We start from the raw sequence: 22454 nt of genomic DNA, 5'->3' as shown, positions 1-22454 counted from the left end.
AATGATATGAGCTTCGCTAGTCGTGAACATTTGCTTGATTGGGTTCGAAGTGAAGCTACTAAACTTGGATTTGGCATTGTCATATTAAGGTCCGACAATGGAAGTAGTAAATGGAAAACTTTTGTCGTGTTGAATTGCAAGAGAGGTGGGAAGTATGTACCAACAAACCGGGTGTTAAAACACGAAGACACGGGATCGAGAAAGTGTGAGTGTCCGTTTATGTTGCGCGTGACTTGTAGGATTGATGATTTATGGCGTTTTAGCGTCATTTGTGGACTTCATAATTATGCCTTGGAAACCAAGCTACACGGGCATCCAATTGCGTGTCGGTTGTCCCGCGAAGAGAAGAATGTTATTTCAGACTTATCGACAATCAAAGTGGCGCCAAGAAACATACTTGCCGATTTGAAGCGAAAAAAACCGGATAGTATTTCAAGCAAGTATACAATGAACGACACAATATCAAAGTCTTGAAAATGGACACAAGGTCGGAAATGCAATAACTTTTGAAACTTTTGGGCGATAACTAATACTTTCAAGCTTCCAAACGTGTGAGGACAAAGTTACAGTACGTGACATATTTTGGACTCATCCCGAAAGTATCAAGTTGTTTAACACATTTCCAACCATTCTTGTAATGGATTCGACGTACAAGACCAAAAAGTATAGGCTTCGGCTTCTCGAGATTGTCGGTGTGACGTTGACAGACAAGACATTTTCGGTTGGATTTGTTTTTTTGGAATGTGAGAAACAAGATAACTTCACATGGGCTTTGGGAATATGTAAGTCTATGTTGGTCGATCAAAATACTATGCCAAGTGTCATTGTGACTGACCGAGATAATGCTTTGATAAATGCGGTCGATACCGTCTTCTCGACATCGACCGCATTACTTTGTCGGTATCACATAACTTGCAATATGAGAAGTAAGTTCAAATCCGTGGCTGGAACGAAAGAAAGAAAGGATGACAAAGGTAACATCATCAAAGCCGGCGTTGTGGTGGACAAGATTATGGTCACATGGAAGGAGATTTTAGATGCACGTTCCGAAGAGTTGTACACCGAAAAAGTGGTACAATTCTGGACTTTGTGTGTTTCTTTGAGTACTTTTTGTCATTATGTTGAGAGTACCATCCTTGACAAAGTAGAAGAAAAAGTAGTTTGTGCTTGGACGGATCGAGTAAGACATCTTGGTTGCACTACAACCAACCAAGTTAATCCGCACATGCGGCATTGAAGAGATGGTTGGGTGATAGCAAGGGGGATTTGTGTCGGGGATGGGACACCGTGAATAAAATGCTCCAAAATCAACATAATGAAATTCAAACATCTTTTGGTCGGAGCAAGACGGTTGTGGAACACAGGTTGAAGGGCCAAAATATATTCTCATAATTGATTTACAACATATCTCGTTCGGGATTGAATTTTATTTTTCATGAGGCGAGGCGGGAGGAGAAAACGGGGCCGGATAGTTCAAAATGCGGGTGCACAATTAGAAAAACCTATGGGCTTCCATGTGCTTGTATACTTTCTAAAAAGATGAAGTTGAATTCACCGATACACATGGAGGAAGTAATTGACCATTGGAAAAAGCTCTGTTTTGATGATTTCGATCCACCAAAAGAAAATGATTCCAAAATTACCATCACCGAAGAGTTGGAAGTGATAATGGATAAGTTTGCTAAAGCGGATGACACCATGAAAATACACATAAAAGAACAATTGCGAAAAAATGCATTTCCGGAGACCACCGATTTGAAACTGCCATCTCAACCGGTTAAAACCAAAGGTGCGCCTAAAAGCCGAAAAGTATCCAAGAAGAAACATCAACCAAACGATCTCCTTCCTACTTTGAACATGTTGATGCATTGATCCCGGATTCACCAACACCAAAGTCCAAGTGTAGTGCTAACAAAGGAGCTCGTATTTTGAAGCTGTCGCGCACACCTTCGATCAAAAAACCTCCAATGATCTAAATTGATGAGATGCCGCTTTTTATGCACAAATATATTGATAACATAGTTGATGTTGGCACCGACGGTAATTGTGGATATCGGACCGTTGCCGTTTGTTCGGAAAAGGAGAAGAAAATCACACTCTTATTCAACGGGCACTTATATCGGAGTTGACTTCGCATAGGGACATCTACGGTCGCCTTTATGAGAATCATGACAACTTTCAAAAAATTCATGATTCCCTTGTTCCATCACTAAGCGGTCACGCCCCGGTTTCGAAATATGGATGTCATTCCCCCAAATGGGCCATCTTATAGCAAGTGCGTTCGATCGGGTGTGTATCGATTTGACGAGATTTGGATTATGTGAGTCATTTTTTCCGCTTCATAGTCGCCCGCCTTTGGACGCGTCTAGCCGCATCATCTGTATCGGGTATCTAAGATCGCACCACTTTGTGCAAGTTTTTTTGAAACCGGGGTGTCCTATACCGGTTACTTCTTGTCAGTGGACGACACATCATACAAATGAGGCGGATACTTGACCGGATCCTTTTGTTGAAAGAATGGCAGAGTTTGAAGAAATGATGAAGCAAGAGCGTGAGGAAAATAGAGAGCGGTCAAAGGACTTACCGGTTTTAGATTTAAGCGCCAGCGATTGGTTCGGCGAATTTTAGTTTTTACCGGACCCTTTTTGTTTGTAATGACCGGATGCGTGTCATTTTTTGTATGTATTATCGTTTAGAATGTAAAATCAAACCGATTCAATACATATATAATATGCCTATATTTTATGTTGTCATTGTTTATGTTATGCTTATGCTTGGTTCAATTTGTGGTTAATTGTCAAAACACACTGCATAATCCAAAACTCAATTTTCATTTCTGTTTCTGCTAACTTCGGAAGTATATTTCCGAAATTTAATGAGATTTGGGCTGTTTTCGGAAGTACATTTCCGAAACATCCACTGAAAGCAAGATAAGGTTTGTTGGGTCATTATTACTCCAATAAGTCTATAAATACTACTCCAATCCTTTTCATCAACATCAAGCTTTAAAACAACAATGACACAAACCTACCCCCACCTTGTGTTTGTCTACTTCAGCAGTGGCTACCCAACGCCGTTCCAATTTCGCTTCTCGCGTGACACGCCGTTCGCAGAATTGATAACGTCGCTTAACACTCTCTTGCAATATCCTGGAAATCGGAAGATTGTCAAGCTTGAGTGTCGCTCGCCTTCGCTTAACAACGAGGGAGACGTTGAGTTCACCCCATTTGAAGTCAAGAAAGACGGAGATTTAGTGGTTTTGTGGACAACTTTCGACCGATTTTCTTCGAAGGGTCCGATCGAGTTGGATGAGAAACTTCAAAGATCGGGGGCCGACATTATCAAAATGTTGACTCATCCTCATCTACCCGTGTCTAACAATATATAACTTTAATTTTATGTTATGTGATGTTTGTAATTTCCATGTTTTATAATAAATCAAAGTGTTGTTTGTTTCATGGTTTCTGTATCAGAGAAGATTTCGGAAGTACATATCCGAATTCTTCCAAGGGGGGTGAATTCAGAGATGCATTTCCGAAAACACATTTTTTCTGGAAAATAACTTTATTTCAGAGATGCACTTCCGAAAATACCTTTTTTTTTTGAAGTGCATCTCCGAAACCACCTTTTTTTCATAAAAAGTTAACTTCGAAAATGCATTTCTGAAATAAATGGGCATTTTGAGGATTATTGCGCGGGTGACTAAAAAGACAGGAGTCTAATAAGAAATTCTCAATATATCATATATTGGTACCAGTTGGATCCGAATATATATATGCAAATCCAAGTAGTGCAGATACATCATTTAGTCCATTAAAATCTTTCGTCACCATCGATGTGATGTGCCCCCCAACCCAACATGTGCTAGACAATTCATACTAAACTCCCTAAGCAAGCCAACAACTAAACATGACCTCACAGTCATTTATTCAATAGCAACTAATATGAACATCATAATACACAACTAAGTTTTTTTTACAAAGTTCCTAAACTTAATTAATATTACTGAAATTAATCTAAACTAAGTTAATCTTTGAAACCATTCTCCTTAGAATTTTCATTAGCCTTCACATTTTCTTCCTCTTGAGCAATTTCTTGTTTTTCTTTCTCTTCCTTAAGTCTTGCTTCCTCCTCCTCAGCTTTTTTCTTTGCTTCCTCCTCCTCCTCTACCTTTTTCTTTGCTTCCTCAAGAGATTGAATCAACTTCTTCAAACAAGTTTCATAATCTTCAGTAATAGACTTTGGCATCAAATTCTCAGCAACATCAGCAGGTGTCATATTAGTCTCTCCCAACAACTTTTCAATAACAGGAAACAACTCATCATGAAACTCAACATCTAAGTAATTCTTTGCAAGAACCTTGAAAGCTTCATATCCACAATATGACATCTCTATGTGCTTATCCATCCTTCCCCTCCTAATCAGAGCTGGATCAAGTTTATCCACAAAATTCGTCGTAAAAATTATGATCCTCTCCCCTCCACAGGCCGACCAAATTCCATCAATAAAATTCAACAAACCTGAAAGAGTTAACTTACTTTCATTTTTCTCTTCTCCTTTAGCTTTATCTATAAGTTTCTTTTTTTCTTCATTCTCATCATCATCTTTCTCTTTCTTCATCTTCCTTTGGCCAGTAAGATCCAAAGAACAATCAATATCTTCAATCACTATAATTGATTTGTTCGACGTCTCAATTAAAAGCCTTTTCAACTCATTGTTATCCTTAACAACTGTTAACTCAAGATCATAAACATCATAGTTCATTAAATTAGCAATAGCCGATATCATGGTAGATTTTCCAGTCCCCGGAGGACCGAAAAGTAAATAACCGCGCTTCCAAGCCTTTCCAACTTTAGTATAGTACTCTTTCCCTTCTTTGAACTTAAGAAGATCATTTATGATCTCTTCTTTCTTCTCCGGCTCCATAGCAAGTGTTTCAAAACAGGCCGGGTGCTCAAAAGTTGTGTGACTCCACTTTGTACTCCTATACCACATCCAATCCCTGCTTGGATTGTTGGTGTAAAGCTTTAACTGCCTGTTCATTGTTGTAATAGCTTTTCCTTCTTCCAACACATGTTGAATATACGACGTAGTTATAACATCGCGATTTCTTTTGTGGAAGGTTAATGTTAAGAATCTTTTCTCATCCGAAGCCGGATAGTAAGAAAATGATTGTGATTTTGAAGTGGTGTGATTCGCAGACCACCAAACTTTGATTCCATTGAACTCGTCGAAGATCTCTTGGTTATCATCCATGCTTAGGACTAATGGATTTTGGCTATCTTGGATAACTTCTGCTTTAAGTCTTCTAGCACTTTGTGACGAGTTCGCGCTGAGATATGTTTGGATGATTGTGTAGGTTTTGCTACGTTTAAGATGATCACCAGATAATTCATGGAAAGTTATTTGGATATAAGGGTACAAAAGGCTTGTGAATTTGTTTGCGTATTTTCGAAAATATCTACGGATTGGAGGTGGGAAGAATTTATCAAACATGGCATATACAAACATGATGCTAGCCATGATTGATCCTAGGTTTGACCATATTTCTCCAATTTTCATCTTCAATAATTTGAAATGTTTGAATCTTGGAGAAAATAATTGTTTGTGATTCTAACTTATGTGTTGTATAAACTCAAAATGTGTGTGGTTTTTATAAGGAGTAATGGAGTATGATAAGAGTGTTTCAAGTGTTGTGTTCCACACAACTAAGAAAACACCATGTAGGTTCTCTATGTTTTCTTGCGAGTTTCTTGGAGACCACGGTTTACTAGGAGACAAGAGTTGTTGATATATTTGAGCACTATTATTTTGAGCCACTAGTTAATATTATTTTAGTAAGACTAAATACACCGTTTTCTATCGTACTATCTGTCATCCTTGCCCAATTAAGAAAATAATTTATTTAGTGGTTCAACTTGATTGTGCGAGTATCCGTTAAGCGGATAATTAGTGGGTTTTAAGATACCGGTAAATATTTACAGACAATCGTAGATAACATTTTTTTCTAAAATTATTTTTTGAAAAAGAATATTTACAGTATCTTTCAAAGACACAAAAAGTTATCATCACATAGCATCCATACAATTCACTCTTAATTTAACAACAAAATTTCAACACATTAGTTTCCTTCTTTTTCACCAAAACATAATAACATGCACTACTACGGAAAATCCATTTAACAACGATTGAAAAATACATATAATCACGCGGGTCCAAGCGTTGTTATGTAGAGTGTTGACGTAAATGTGTTACTTACAATCACGGTCATGAGACCGTTGTATTATATTGGAAAGTGCGCGCACTATCACAACGATTAGTTAAATCAACTGTTGTGATAGACCTAGAGGTCCCTGGTTCATTTCTCAGCAGCGACATTTTGGAATATAAATTACCATTCATCACAGTTATATTAGATAATCGTTGTGGTAAGTACCCATAGTTTATTATATACTACGTAGATTGCTTGTTATTTACGTAATATTGTAGGTATTTGATGATTCAACAAAATTAACACAAGATGATTTGTAAGATTTGCGACTCTGTTGGACAAAATGTTTCTTTGATTTATATAAAGATTAAGCTTTATTTGAAAAGTTATAAGGAATTGTATATATGTATCTTATTTGAGTTTTTTGACTTGGTGTTGTCTGCTGATATTAATTGGTGTTATTATTTATTGTCAGCAAATGTGATTTTGGTGTTGTCTACTAAAGCTACAACTCATCTCCTTGTGGATTGCATGTTGGTATTTCAAGTGTTAAAAACGACTTATAAATGGTTGAATATTTTTGTATGTTTTCACTTGTTTTGTTGTTGTAGTAATTCAGCGTGTGTAACCTTCCTTATAATTTTGTATACTTGTGTGTATCCTAGATTAATACTTTTGTAAATCAATTGTTCATTTTGAAGAATACATATGTGCATCCTAGCTATTTGGTGCAATAAAATTACCCTTCAATGGTTAGAAAATATGAAAATAGCGACCTTAACGTGGTTTGTGTGATGTTGAAAAATATGAAAAATAGTGACCTAAATGTGGTTTGTGTGATGTTGGAAAAATATGAAAAATAACGACCTAAGTGAGGTCTATGTGATATTGGAACAATTTGAAATGTTAGGTACCAACAAAAATTACAGGAAATCCACCTCGATTCCGCTAAAAAAAACCTGATTTTTTCAGAAAGATAGCAAACATATTACATCTGGCCATTAAGGCAACCGATATTAAAATCTATATTTTACATCGGACAATTAAAGCAACCGATGTTAAATATTGTAGTTATTTTAAAAAAAAAATAGAATCAAACCCCTATTTCACATCAGATATAACAGTCAACCGATGTGGTAGGTGTATTTTTCACATCGGGCTATTGACCGATGTAAAATGTCTTTGATTTACTACATCACTTGACTTTACATCGAACCCAGATCCGATGTAAAATGTGTTTTCCGCCCAATATAAAAAGTCTTTCCTACACTAATATATGGATTTTGAGTTGCTCAATTAATGTATAAGGTGTGGTCTTATGTAGCATCTGACTAAGACATAACGTTAAAGAAACTAACCTGTATTTAAGTCAAATGACATAGAAGAATAAATTTGAACCAATTAGTAAAAATGAGAAATAAAAATAGTTAATTTTTAAAATTAAGGGATCAAAATGAACTCCAACTCAAAGATATGGGATAAAAAGGAAAATTAAACCAATTATTAACTAAAATTTTCTTTAACTCTCAAGTTGAACAACTAAATAAATTATTTACTTAATTGTGCGGGGACGATAGATAGTACAAAAGAAAACACTGCATTTAGTCTTTTTATTGTGTGACGTTAAACGTTAACTAGTGTTGCAAAAAAATATTAACTAGTGGCTCAAAATAATATTGCACAAATATATCAACAAGACAGCAACTCTTGTCTCGTAGTAAACCGTGGTCTCCAAGAAACTCACAAGAAAACATAGAGAACCTACCTGCTGTTTTCTAAGTTGTGTGGAACACAACACCTGAAACACTGTTATCTTACTCCATTACTCCCTATAAAAGCCACCCATTTTGAGTTTATACAACACATAAGTTAGAGTCACAAACAATTATTTTCTCCAAGATTCAAACATTTCAAATTATTGAAGATGAAAATTGGAGAAATATGGACAAACCTAGGATCAATCACGGCTAGCATAATGTTTGTATATGCCATGTTTGATAAATTCTTCCCACCTCATCTTCGTAGATATTTTCTAAAATACACAAACAAATTCACAAGCCTTTTGTACCCTTATATCCAAATAACTTTCCATGAATTATCTGGTGATCATCTTAAACGTAGCCAAACCTACAAAACCATCCAAACATATCTCAGCGCGAACTCGTCACAAAGTGCTAGAAGACTTAAAGCTGAAGTTATCCAAGATAGCCAAAATCCATTAGTCCTAAGCATGGATGATAACCAAGAGATCATCGATGAGTTCAATGGAATCAAAGTTTGGTGGTCTGCAAATCACACCATTTCAAAATCACAATCATTTTCATTTTACCCTACTTCGGATGAGAAGAGATTCTTAACATTAACCTTCCACAAAAGAAATCGGGATGTTATAACTACGTCGTATATTCAACATGTGTTGGCAGAAGGAAAGGCGATTACAACGGAGAATAGGCAGTTAAAGCTTTACACCAACAATCCAAGCAAGGAATGGATGAGGTATATGAGTACAAAGTGGAGTCATACAACTTTTGAGCACCCTGCGAGATTTGAAACACTTGCTATGGAGCCGGAGAAGAAAGAAGAGATTATAAATGATCTTCTTAAGTTCAAAGAAGGGAAGGAGTACTATACTAAAGTTGGAAAGGCTTGGAAGCGTGGTTATTTACTTTTCGGTCCTCCGGGGACTGGAAAATCTACCATGATATCTGCTATTGCTAATTTCATGAACTATGATGTGTATGATCTTGAGTTAACAGTTGTTAAGGATAACAATGAGTTGAAAAGGCTTTTAATTGAGACGTCGAACAAATCAATTATAGTGATTGAAGATATTGATTGTTCTTTGGATCTTACTGGCCAAAGGAAGATGAAAAAAGAGAAAGATGATGATGAGAATGAAGAAAAAAAGAAACTTGTAGAAAAAGCTAAAGGAGAAGAGAAAAATGAAAGTAAGTTAACTCTTTCGGGTTTGTTGAATTTTATTGATGGAATTTGGTCGGCCTGTGGAGGGGAGAGGATCATAATATTTACGACGAATTTTGTGGATAAACTTGATCCTGCTCTCATTAGGAGGGGAAGGATGGATAAGCACATAGAGATGTCATATTGTGGATATGAAGCTTTCAAGGTTCTTGCAAGGAATTACTTAGATGTTGAATCTCATGATGAGTTGTTTCCGGTTATTGGAAAGTTGTTGGGAGAGACTAATATGACACCTGCTGATGTTGCTGAGAATTTGATGCCAAAGTCTATTACTCAAAACTTTGAAACTTGTTTGAAGAAGTTGATTCAATCTCTTGAGGAAGCAAAGAAAAAGGTAGTGGAGGAGGAAGCAAAGAAAAAGGTAGAGGAGGAGGAGGAGGAAGCAAAGAAAAAAGCTGAGGAAGAGGAAGCAAGAGTTAAGGAAGAGAAAGAAAAACAAGTAATTGCTCAAGAGGAAGAAAATGTGAAGGCTAATGAAAATTCTAAGGAGAATGGTTTCAAAGATTAACTTAGTTTAGATTAATTTCAGTAATATTAATTATGTTTAGGAACTTTGTAAAAAAAACTTAGGTGTGTAATGTGTATTATGATGATGTTCATATTAGTTGCTATTGAATAAATGACTGTGAGGTCAGGTTTAGTGTTTGGCTTGCTTAGGGAGTTTAGTATGGATTGTTTAGCACATGTTAGGTTGGGGGCACATCACATCGAAGGTGAGGAAAGATTTTAATGGACTAAATAAACTAAAATAAAATAATGATATGTTCGTGCTACTTGGATTTGAATATGCCTGTATTTTGATATGTATTTGAACTTGCATGTCTATGATATTTTAAGGGTTATTGTTTTGATTGTTTGTATTTTAAATTTTTTGTTTTAGTTTTGCCATCGAGTTTTTTCATCTATTGCATTTGTTTGGATTAGGGGTGTTCGCGGTGCGGTTTGGGCGGTTTTGACGAAAAAAATCATCCGAACCGCAAGAGAAAAAATCGTGCGGTTTGGTTTGGTTTGGTTGGCTTTTAAAAAAAATCCGAACCAAACCAAACCAAACTAATGCGGTTTGGTTCGGTTCGGTTGGTTCGGTTTTTTTATAAATATTTTATTGAACCATACATATATATATATATATATATATATATATATATATATATATATATATATATATATATATATATATATATATATATATGACAACATAACTTTGTATTTAGACATTAATACACTATCAAATAACAACAAAACTCGTCACATTTTGACAATAACTTTCTATTTAATTTGTAAAAGTTAAATTAGACAAAAGTTGAATAATAAACATAAAATAATAGTATAAAACAATATAAAAATTATTAGAATGAAACAAAAAAATAGAAGAGACGAGATATTAGTGAAGGTGAAAAAGAAAAAACAAAAGAGTTGAATGATTAGAGAAGATGTGCGATAAAAACGAAACTGAAATAGATAACATTTGCATAGAAATGAGAAAGTGAAAAAGAAAGAATATAAGAGAGTATAGATTATAGAAAAAGAGGGAAGATGAATATGGCAAAGAAGGCGCGATAATGCTATTAGAGATTTGAGAAGATCGAGACTAAAATCATGTGTGTAAGGATGAGAAAATTGTTCGTAATCATAAGGTTAAAGTATTATAAATTTAAGTTTGGGTTGGATGTGAGTTAAGTAAAAGTTAGGTTGTAACATAATGCGGTTTGATTTGGTTTAGTTCGGTTTACAAAATACAAACCGCAAACCAAACCGAACCGTGCGGTTTTGTTGAAAGATGACCCAAACTAATCCGAACCAAATGCGGTTTTTTGCGGTTTCGGTTTGGTTTGGTTTGGTTTGCGGTTTTCTATTGGGTTGGTTTGGTTTTGATCACCCCTAGTTTGGATTGAGTTTTAAATTTGTATTTTAGCATGTATAAATCAAAGTAACTGATTATAGCTTAAGTAACATGGTTGAAATCAATTTATTTAGTTTTTGAATCAAGAACGATACTTGAGAATGATTCAAGTCATGACCATTGTATAATCTCAAAAATCCATTGAAATTTTGTGAAAAAGAGATTATGCCTCTGTGATTCAAATCACACAGTTTGTTTGACTCAAATCAGACTCACAGAGAGCTCATAAATGTATTTTTTTTAGTTTTCCTAATTTGAATCACAGGAAGGTGTGATTCGAATCACAACACTCTGACTCCAATAATAAAATTGCCTTATTCGAATCACACTGAAATGAAAATCCTCCTAGTTGCTTCTAGAACTCTGATTCGAATCACCAGTTTGTCTTATTCGCATCAAGTGACTCGAATCATAGATCTTGAGACTCAAATCACACAAATGGATTTCATCTAGTTTTTACTTCTTGATTCAAATCACTTGGTTTTCTTATTCAAATCATAACTCTTGCTGTTGACTTGAATCATACACCATTTTCTCTCATTTTTGTACTAGATCTCCAACACATATAAATATCATTTTCATAAAACCATTATTCATTGAACCTTTCCACAAGATACGTATGAAATTGAGAATCTTGGATTCTTCGTGTTTTAAATTGATTTAGACTCCTATTTTATTTTATTTGCTATTTGAATTATGTTGTAAACTAACATTTTCTTGTATAACCAAAGTTATTTGTATGATTCTACTTCACAAAGTTTCTTCTCTTGCAAAAATGGAAGGTATGGATTATATGGGCATACAATTCCGTGGTGGAGTTGATGGTGATAGGCAAGATCAACGCTACCACCGAATCTACGCGAGAGCAATGTCTTCAACGAGGTATCCCGATATTGAGTGTCTTCGTAATTTATGTTTACTCACTAATGTTGGGCTTTTACTTGATAGGGTTAATTTACTATATTTTTCTTCTTTGCATGAACCCATTTACCGTAAGCTAACATTAGATTTCTTGAGTTCCTTCACTTACACCATTCATCCTTACAGTCAGAGCAGAATAGGCACTGCTAGATTTCATATGTTTGGGCAGGAGTATAGGTTCTCCCGAGATGCTATTGCAAATTTGCTTCCTTTTCCCCATGGGGAAGGGATCCCTTGTGAGCACCCTACTGATGGGGTTTTGTTAGAAAATGTTGGTACGCTGTGGGAACGCCTCACCACTCATTATGTTGATACCTTGGAAGGCCTTAAGGACACCCAAATTCACAACCCGTCCATTCGATACTTTCACCAAATTTTAGCCAACACTTTGTTTAGCCGGGAAAATAATGGAAGAGTTAACCAAAAGGAGATGTCTTTCCTTCATTGTGCCTTGAACAATAATATAATTATTTTTTCTCCACTCTTACTCTCTCATTTTAAAAGCATTGCCCAAGGCGGTCCCATCCAAATTGGAGGGATATTCACCGCTTTAGCTCGAGCAATGGGGCTGAGCCATGAATTTGGGAACATGGAACCCATACCGGCTCTTTTCATGGATATTGATCATGCTAGATTTATGCAATTATTCAAAGAGCTTTCAAATATAATGTAGGGCGAATTTGAAATGAGTCTAATGAGAGAGGTAAACTACTTTCTCGAACTTCAAATCAAATAACTCAAAGAAGGGACATTTGTGTGTCAAATAATGTACTGAAAATAGTTGCTTAAGCGCTTGGGAGTGGTAGATGCAAAGCCAATTGACACTCCAATGTCCATAAACGCAAACTTAGATAAAGATGAAAATGGTAAGGATGTTAACATCAAAAGGTATAGAGGTATGATTGGATCTCTCTTATATCTCACTGCATCTAAGCCTGACATTATGTTTGGTGTGTGCATGTGCGCTCGATATCAATCTGCTCCTAACGAATATCATTTAAAAGTTGTAAAGTGCATCATTAGATACCTTCATGGTACTTAAAAGTATGGGGTTTCGTATCCCACAGATGGGATTGGAGTTTACTTGGTTACTTCGATTCCGATATTTCCGATTGCAAATAGAATAAGAAGAGCACTAGTGGAACTTTTCACTTATTTTCAAATTCTTTAGTTAGTTGGCATAGCAAGAAGCAAGTCTTTGTTGCCTTGTCAACTTCTGAGGTGGAATACATCGCAACGGGTAGTTATTGCGCTCAATTTTGGTGGCTTAAACAACAATTACTTAATTTCAACATTAAACTTCAACGTATTTCAATAATGTGCGATGATATTATTTTCACAAAACCTCTTGCGACTGAGTCGTTTTTCAATATTTGTCGGGAATTGGGCATTCTCAATATCTCAAATTTTTCCTAAATATTTTTATGCATGCACTCTCTCTATAATTGTTTTAACCTTTGTTTGAAAGTTCTATTTCATGTGAGTGCATCCTCTATTTTTCATCCTATGAGGTAATATCATTTAACTTATCTCTTTATTTGTAAGTTTTTATTTCTTGCATTGCTAATATATGTCACTTGTAATTTGATTCCATGTTTATATTCCAAAGTGTGATATGTTTGATGTATGATGCAATCTCATGACTGTTCATTTCCAAAAAAAAATTATTATTCCGATTAGTGTTTTTAATCTATATGTTTATAGTGACGTCATATTTTAATCATTTGTATTTCACCATCATATGTATTTCAAGATATAAATTCTGCACATTTGAAATATCTTTGATGCCATTGTGATTCAGCATGTTACTATTTAGTTCTATTCTGATTTTATTTTAGTTAATTTGTTCCCCATTTATTTATCAATATGTGTACATCATGTTCCATGGTGTCAAACTTTGGGACTGGCGACGATGGGATGTCCTGAGTGTGAAAGACTTCTCGTCATATCTACTCTCAGTGGGTGTTGAGCAGTGTGAAGCTTTTAAAATGTCTCTCATTGTGTTGATCCTTTATATATATATGAGGTGTAGTTAATCATGTGATGTTGTTGCGGCGCACCAGGGGCACCAAATGTACGCTCCTTGGCATTCTTCTATGTGTTTCTCTTTTCGCCCTTGATGTAGCAATCCGCCCACACCATGATTTCTTCCATAGAATTCACCATCATATGGGTAAGGAATTTTTTGAATTTTCAAGCCCTTAGACCATTATGTAATTCCTCTATAAACATTTCATCCTTCAGATGTATGAATTTGGTGGTAGTTTCGTTTAAAGCGGGCGAGATATTCCCAAGCGACTCAAAGGACCTTTGGTAGACATTGAAAAGGCTTGTGGTTGACACTTTCTTCTGCTTTCTTGTAGAGAACTGGTGGATTAATTTCTTCAACAGATCCTGGTAGCTAATGAACAAAAAGCGAGGTAAGTTCATGTACCACCTTAGTGCGGCGTCCTTAGTGGTGCTAAAGAGTAACTTGCACTTTAAGGAGTCGTCAGCGCCAATGATAGTCATTTGAGTGTTTATGGAGGAGACATGCTCCCGAGGATCGCTCCTTGCGTTAAACTTTGTTAGCAATGAGGGTTTGAAGTTTTTTGGGACGGGGACATCTCAAATATCGTTAGAGGGAGGTTAAGAGTCCAAGATTTTGATTTCCTCAGGCAGCTCGACCTCCTACTGGCAATTTTTTAGTTTGACAATGTTATCCTCCAGAGTTTGGTTGTAGCGGCACAACTCTTTCATAGTAGCTTGTATTTCCACTATAATCTAGTAATCATTGTCTAAGTTATTGTCGGTTGAGGCGGAACCTCGTGTTTGAACCATCTCGAGGAAGGTGGTTAAGGCAGTTTCTAATGTGAATACGGGTGTGGCCTAGGTTAGTTTTATTTGGGTCCACGGTAGACACTAATTGTACTCGCTAAAAATACAGTAGTGAGAGAACAAGAATTTTCTCAATTAGTATTGGGTCTCATAACCCCATCATGAAAAATGTAGGATAGAGAGGGCTCCCCAAATTGTGGGGGACAATTTGTCCCTCCATAAGACCCTTCGATCGTTATATCTAGAGCTGTTTATATCTAGAGCTGTCAAAATGGGCTACCCGGACCATTTAAGACCGGCCCTTATGGGCCTGAGCTTTTTAGGGCTGGGCCAAAAAAGTCTCATTGTAATATGGGCTTCGGGCTACCCGATCCTAAATGGGCTTTTTTTAATATAAAAAATTATAATAAAAAATCTATAATATTCACTACAAATAAAATAAAAATTTATATTTTCTAATTACATTTTTAAGTACTATATTATCTTTTATAAATATTATAACGTATTTTTATATACAATACATGTTTAAATTGTATAAAATAATACTCAAAATATTTAACATAAGAGAAACTAATAGAACAGAAGGAAAAAATGTTGATTATATTAATGTATAATATTTAAAAGAGAGAGATGGAATAGAATAGAGACAAAATTTAGTGAAATAAAAAAAATTAATGTGTTATTTTGGAGAAAAATAATATAAGAATTAAGATAATTTTTTAAAATTTACAGTAATGCGGGTATAATAGATTACCCACGGTCCATATGGGCTAAAGATTTCTTAGAATTGGACTAAAAAAAATTTTAAAGATATAAGTTTTAATTTAAAGGCCCATGCCCTATGATTTTTCGGACCAATTTGTTAGCTCCAGTTATATCCATGGACATATCGTGGGTGAGAGTAAATTGTGTCAGACAGCTGGTCACTCCATTCGGACGACTATACCACTTCAGACGCTTAACTCGCTTTAGGCGACTAGTCCTTTTCTGTCTTTAACAAAATTTTATTCCGTCCTTTTCTGTCTTTAACAAAATTTTATTCCAAGTTTGTTTTATTAGGGAAAATTCTTATTCAGACTCAAGAAACTCATTGCAATCCACAATTAATTTAAAAACAAAATTGTATTTATATTTTATATTTTGAGTGTTGGACACTCAAAATAAAATTAAAATAACATTTCTTAAAAGCAGTATCTCCATGATCAAAGCTATTGGAGCAACTTTTCTCCCTTTCTCCATTATAAAATGTTAAAATCAAAACTTATTTCATATGGACAAAAAGAGCAAATTATTATAATGTTAATTTAAAAGGTCTCTTTCAGCTTATGTATGACATATACAATAGCTGATTTAAGTCATATAGACTATTAAAAAATGGTGTTTACATGCACGCCTAAATTTTGTATACTTTGCTAGTGGTGATGAGACTATATACTAGTAAATAACTATGCTTTTATTAAAAACTTTAAAATGTATCTAAAAAAGTGACTTGACTTTGAAATTCCAATCACCTAATACAGTGATGATATTCTAACATTAATAAACTATATACGGAATAAATATGCTTTAATTAAAAACTAAAATATTATTTAAATGAATGAATTCAATCAAATCTAAATTAATGAGTGAAACCATTCTCCGTCATTTATAAAACTTAACTCACTTAGTTAAAAAAAAAAAACATATTATGCTCCTATACTCAACCTTTGTTTTAGGTATTTTTAATACAATATGAATATCAAGATAGTTCTTCTATTTTTTTTTTTAATTTAGTTAAATCGAATAAAATAGATAATCTGACAAATATATTTAATGAATACAATGAAATATATATATATATATATATATATATATATATATATATATATATATATATATATATATATATATATATATATATATATATATATATATATATATATATATATATTATTGGTATTTAGTTTTGTTTTATGATAAATTTAATCAATTTTATTTATTTATTATTATTAAAAATATTAATTAATCTATATTAATTTTTAATAAAATTAAAATTTTATTTTATGAAATTAAATAATACTAAATAGTCATAACACAACTAACTTTTCATCTCAAAGATTATTACCAAAAAAATACATATTTTATTTTAATGGATTTTTCTAACCTATGCAACATTGCATAGGATAAGGACAATTAATATACTATATTCTTCAATATAAATTATCATATTCATTATTCTTCTTTTGAAAAGTAATTTTCTTTTATTTTCTCTCTCCCACCCAATTAATGGATCAACATAAATAATAATTAATATGGTAATTTATATTTAAAAAGTGATGTATTAATTGTCCCTTATCCTATACAATATTGCATAGGTTAGAAAAACCCTATTTTAATTAACTATTTCGTTATTTGAGATACAAAATTTTTATTTTCAAATGTCAAATTTTCTTTTTTTTTTCCACACCAGTCACATATTTTATTTTAATTAATATTTTATTTTAATTAATATTTATTTTCATTTTAGGCACAAATTTTCAAATTTCAAAAAAAAATATTTCTCACAAATCACCATGAACAAAATACCTATTTTATTTTAGTTAACAATTGTTTTATTTGAGACACAAATTCTTATTTTTAAATGTCAAAATATCTTTTTATTTCATGGGACATTATCAGCAAAATACCTAGTTTATTTTAATTAAAATTATTTTTATTTGATACATTAATTTCTTATTTTAAAATGTCAAAATTTCTCTTTTTCTCACAGAACATTATCAACAAAATACATATTTTATTTTAATTCACAATTGCTTTTATTTGAGGTACAAAATTCTTATTTTTCAAATGTTAAAATTTCTCTTTTTTTATGGATCACTATCAGCAAAATACCTATTTCATTTTAATTAATAATTGCCTTTATTTTAGACATAAAATTCTTATTTTCAAATATCACTATTTTATTTTATTTTTTCGCTTATCCATTTTACAGACATTTGTTTTCTTTTGTATAATTATTTAATATATTTAAATTTATATTATTATTATTCATTTTATAATTAAATAATTTATTTTAAATTTACAAGTATATCTAAATAAAATTTAAATCATATAAAATAAATTTACTTGTGCGGACGCACGGGTCCGCACGAGTATTTTGCTAGTTTTTAAATAGTATGAATATCAAGATAGGTCTCCTATTTTTATTTTTTAATCTAGCCAAATATATTTAATATACTTTAGAAACTTTAACATGAATCGCACATTCACATTAAGCATATGGATCAATAGGGATGTCAATGGGGCGGGGCGGGGACGGAGGATACATTCCCATCACAATCCCCGCCCTCAAATCTATTCCCCATCCCCGCTTCGGTTCCCCGCTACGGGGAGATTTTGTCCCCCATCCCCGTCCACGCGTATCCCCACGGGTCCCCAAGGTTCATGCCGAGATCCATAAACATGACTTTTTTATTTATTATTTAAAACCAAATTAATAGTAAAAGCTTCAAAAACTAACCACAAGAAATTTAGAAATTATTCCTTTATGATAAATATATTATTTTAATAATATTTAATCTATAATATTAAGTGTCATGAACACCAAAATTTCAACCTAAAAAAATTGAAATAATCATTTAGATCTCACTCTTTTACTAACAATACATATATATTTTATAATTGTGTATAATATTAAATATATAAAATGACAAATAAACCTACATAATAATTTAAAATGTATATATAAATTAAGGATTATGCTATTTTAAGCGGGGCGGGGACTTCACAGGGCGGGGGATATTTACGCCACCCCCGTCCTCGAAGTGCCTTCGGGGAGACTTTGTTCCCCATCCCCGTCCCCGCAGGGGAAAAATTCCCCGTCTTTGGGGCCCTAAACGGGGAATCCCCACGAAGATCCCCACTAACGGAGGCAAGTTGACATCCCTATCGATCAATGATATTTTATAAAATAAAGTTTTCTCATTTATTGTCGTGCACTAAAAAAATAAACAAATGACTTAGATATAATTTTTTAATGTTGAAACTTGTAATTTTCGTATATCTTTATGTTGGGAGGAGATCCACAATGTAACACCCCGAAAATTATTTTTAATTATTTAATTTAAGTAGGAAAATTATTTAATTGGAATAATTGATTTTATGAGGAATATTGAGAAATATTGGAAAATAGTTATTGGGATGTGTGGTGGTTAGTGAGGAAGGGAGGTGTTAACTTGTTAGGCCCATTAACCAAAGTTATTCTATTTCTCATAAAATAGAAGGAAATTGTAGAATAGGAGGGTTACAGCAATTGGGAGAAGAGAAAGAACGTGAAAATAACTGAAGAGCTTTGGAAAGGGGAAGACCAAAGATTAAACCTAAGGTAAGGGGGATTCTTCCTATTACTACGTATTATGTGATTCTAGGTGATAGGATTGATTATCTTGTGGTTCGATTCAATTATGATGCTTTGGATTGAATTGATAGGTTTTGATAATTTTGATGAATTTGATGAAATTGATGAATTTTTGATGTTAGATGACCTCTAAAATGTGTTATAATTTTAGTATATTATGTTACTTGATGATGTTTTGATGTGGGAATGATTATGGTGTGATTGGATTGGAATTGGGAGAAGAAGGAGGTCTGAATCGCAGTAAAATGCTGCATAAAACGATGAATGCGTCGACCTAAGTGTCAGTTGCGTCGACCTGAGTGTCAGCATGCGTTGACCTATAGTGTCAGCATGCGCTTACCCGAGAGTGGTAGAAGTTCTATGCGTCAACCTGAAGGAGGCTATGCGTCGCCTCACTACATGCAACTTTTGAAAAATATTCTGAAGATCATAACTTTTGATCCGTTTGTCCGATTTAGGTGCCGTTTTGGGCGTTGCGAAGTTAATTAGATGTTTTATTTGATAAAGTGATAAAATGGGCAGTGGCCGACTTTATTTTTAAAAGTCGATTTAATTGTTTTGATGAATTGAAATATTGTATATGTATATTGTAACGCCCTGAATTTAATTAATTATTTAATTAAATTGATCGAGGATTTATTCATTGGAATTAGTTGAAGTCGAGGTTTATCGATATTATTCTACAAACGTAATGGATTAATATGTTGATTTGAGCAGTAAGTTATGGTCAGATTAATTAGTCGGATTAGTCGGAGAAATACAATTCTTGAGTCGGTATATTTAGGTTATGGATCGATGGTAGATGTGGAATATTGTTGGAAAATAACATTCGGTTATGTTGTGTGGCTATTTATTTATGTGTATTATTCGGATTAATTGAGTAATTAAAGAGATGTTATGAATTGGGCCTAAGTGGAAAAAATATAACACAATGGATGGGTTATGGGTTAAACCCATTAGTGAGAAAAGATAGTAAGAGTTAGGGTTTTAGAGATTAAACCTCATAACTCATTTTGTGGAAAAGAAGAGAAAGAAGAGAAAGAAGAGAAAGAAGAGAAAGAAGAGAAAGAATAGAGGAAGAGAAGAAAGATATGGCATGAAGAGAGGAAGAGCTCCATTGAAGGAAGTGAAGCTTTTGCTAAGGTAAGGGTGTGGTTCTTACTCTCTAAGGGTTGGCATGATGATGTATATGGTGGGTTAGATTGTATGTTATTCTCCATGGAAGTTGTGTGTAGAGATGTTAGGGTTTATGAACAAATGTGTAAATTCATGATTTGAAATGTGCTTTAATTGATGTTTGATGATTGTTATGATGTTAGAAGATCCATAATATGTATTGTATTTGTGTTTATAACATGTATTCCATTGTTGTTCATGATGGTTGGTGTTTTCAGCTTGATTGGGTTGAGTTTGGGGGTTTTTGGATGAGTTTCGTATGCTGTCTTCTGAGATTTGGGATTTTCTGAAATTGCCAGTTCGCGCCGCGAACTATTGTTCGAGCCGCGAACTGCTTGACAGAAAATTAGGAATATTTGATTCACTCAGTTCGCGCCGCGAACCTTGTTGGCGTCGCGAGCCCTGTTTTGCAGAACTTTTTCTAAACTTTGAAATGATGTAACTTTTGATTCGTAACTCCGTTTTAGGCGCCGTTCGAAGCGTTGGAAAGCTAACGCAATGAACTATACCATGATGCAATAAAATGATCCATATGATATAGTTTCCTAATATGTTTATTAGGATTAAGTGATGAACTATGTTGTGTTAACAAATGAAGTATGCTCTTTGCGATGAATTGATATAATTGTGTTGTAGTATAACTTGACGTATGTTTTCCTTATGACGATACAATGTTATTGAAATGATAATATGTGCCTTCCTTATGATGAGATAATGAGGTATGTGATGATATGCATAATTGATAAAGATGTTGTATGCTATATGTGATTAATTGTGCGTATTTGATATGTATGAGTCGATGACGATGCCATGTGATGAATTAAGAATATATATGTCTTTATTAGGAAGTTGAATATAACGTGTTATGATGATTACTTGAATTAAGGAATATAACGAATTTGTTTATGTTGTTGGTGATATGATGAATTGTTGATGTTTGTTGTTGTTGTGCAATATAATGAATTGTTGTTGTCGTAACATGATGAACTGCTGTTGTTGTTGTAACATGTTGATGTTTATTGTTGTTGTGCAATATGTTGAATTGTTATTGTTGCTATAACATGATGAATTTGTCGTTGTTGTTGTAGACCCTATGGTCACTATTGATAAGTTGTATCATGTTGATAAGAATGAAGTTGAATAGATGTTGTATGTCGATATGATGTGATGATGTGATTGAGATGTGGTAAATTATTATGATATGGTTATTGCCATAGAACCTTGGCATTGAGTTGATGTTGTTTAGTTGATGTGGTTATGTTGTTTAAGTTGATTATGTCGTTCAAGTTGATTATGTCGTTTAAGTTGATTAAGTGGTTTAAGTTGTGTTTGTGGATGTGCATCATTTGAGTCGCATCCATTGCATTATTTGAGACGACCCTTGTGGCAATTGTTTGAGACGTCCCTTGTGGCAAATGTTTGAGACGGCCCTTGTGGCAAATGTTTGAGACTGCCCAATGGCAAATTGTTTGAGACGGGAGTTTTACTCCAATGGTACCACATGCATATGCATAAGTTTGAGTCACATTCGAGTCGCATTTGAATTGCATTTGAATTGTATTTGGATTGTTGAGATGACGAGGTGTTTGTTGTGACGTGATAATGATACGTTGGTTGTGACGTATTTGATACCATACTTGTATATTTGAATATGTGATTAATGACATCGTTGCCGTTTTGAAAGTTGTATTATATTGATAAGTTGTTTTGCGGTGAAACTTCTTGTAAGATGTTATGTGATGCGAAGTGGTGAAATTATGTATGATCTATATCTCCTATATTATTTATCATGCATTCCTTTATATTGTAAGATATCTCACCCCTTTGCTGATATTTCCCCTACCATGGGAAATGGGCAGGTACTCAAGATTAGTCCTGGATGTCCGAGGTTATCTAGGTGAAGCCTTTATGTTGCTTTATGGCAAGTCGAGTTGGTGTCCATTGCTCTGATACGTAGCACTCGTTGGGGATTAGTCTTTATTATTTGATTATTGTATACTATGATGACATTTGTGTTAAATTGAATTGAAAGGTGTTTATAAGTTTAAGTT

At 33.9% G+C, this 22454-nt stretch overlaps 2 protein-coding genes across 3 annotated transcripts; one reads left to right on the top strand and one right to left on the bottom strand.

The window, feature by feature from the left end:
• Positions 1-3748: 3748 nt before the first annotated feature.
• LOC131652803 (AAA-ATPase ASD, mitochondrial-like) lies at positions 3749-5701 on the bottom strand. Its single transcript, XM_058922762.1, has one exon. It carries the CDS (start codon positions 5560-5562, stop codon positions 4027-4029), a length of 1536 nt encoding a protein of 511 aa, XP_058778745.1. The 5' UTR covers positions 5563-5701; the 3' UTR covers positions 3749-4026.
• A 2236-nt stretch (positions 5702-7937) lies between these two features.
• LOC131652802 (AAA-ATPase ASD, mitochondrial-like) lies at positions 7938-9966 on the top strand. Of its 2 annotated transcripts, XM_058922761.1 has the most exons (2): positions 7938-9530; positions 9564-9966. In XM_058922761.1, exons 1-2 carry the CDS (start codon positions 8136-8138, stop codon positions 9699-9701), a joined length of 1533 nt encoding a protein of 510 aa, XP_058778744.1. In that variant the 5' UTR covers positions 7938-8135; the 3' UTR covers positions 9702-9966. The 2 variants fall into 2 exon arrangements, with proteins under 2 accessions (XP_058778744.1, XP_058778743.1); XM_058922760.1 differs by having other exon boundaries at positions 7939-9966.
• Positions 9967-22454: the final 12488 nt, after the last annotated feature.

Source organism: Vicia villosa, linkage group LG2, assembly GCF_029867415.1.
Source record: "Vicia villosa cultivar HV-30 ecotype Madison, WI linkage group LG2, Vvil1.0, whole genome shotgun sequence".
Lineage (NCBI taxonomy): Eukaryota > Viridiplantae > Streptophyta > Magnoliopsida > Fabales > Fabaceae > Vicia > Vicia villosa.
Note: the sequence above shows the minus strand (reverse complement) of the source record. Positions and strands in the feature narration are given on the sequence as shown.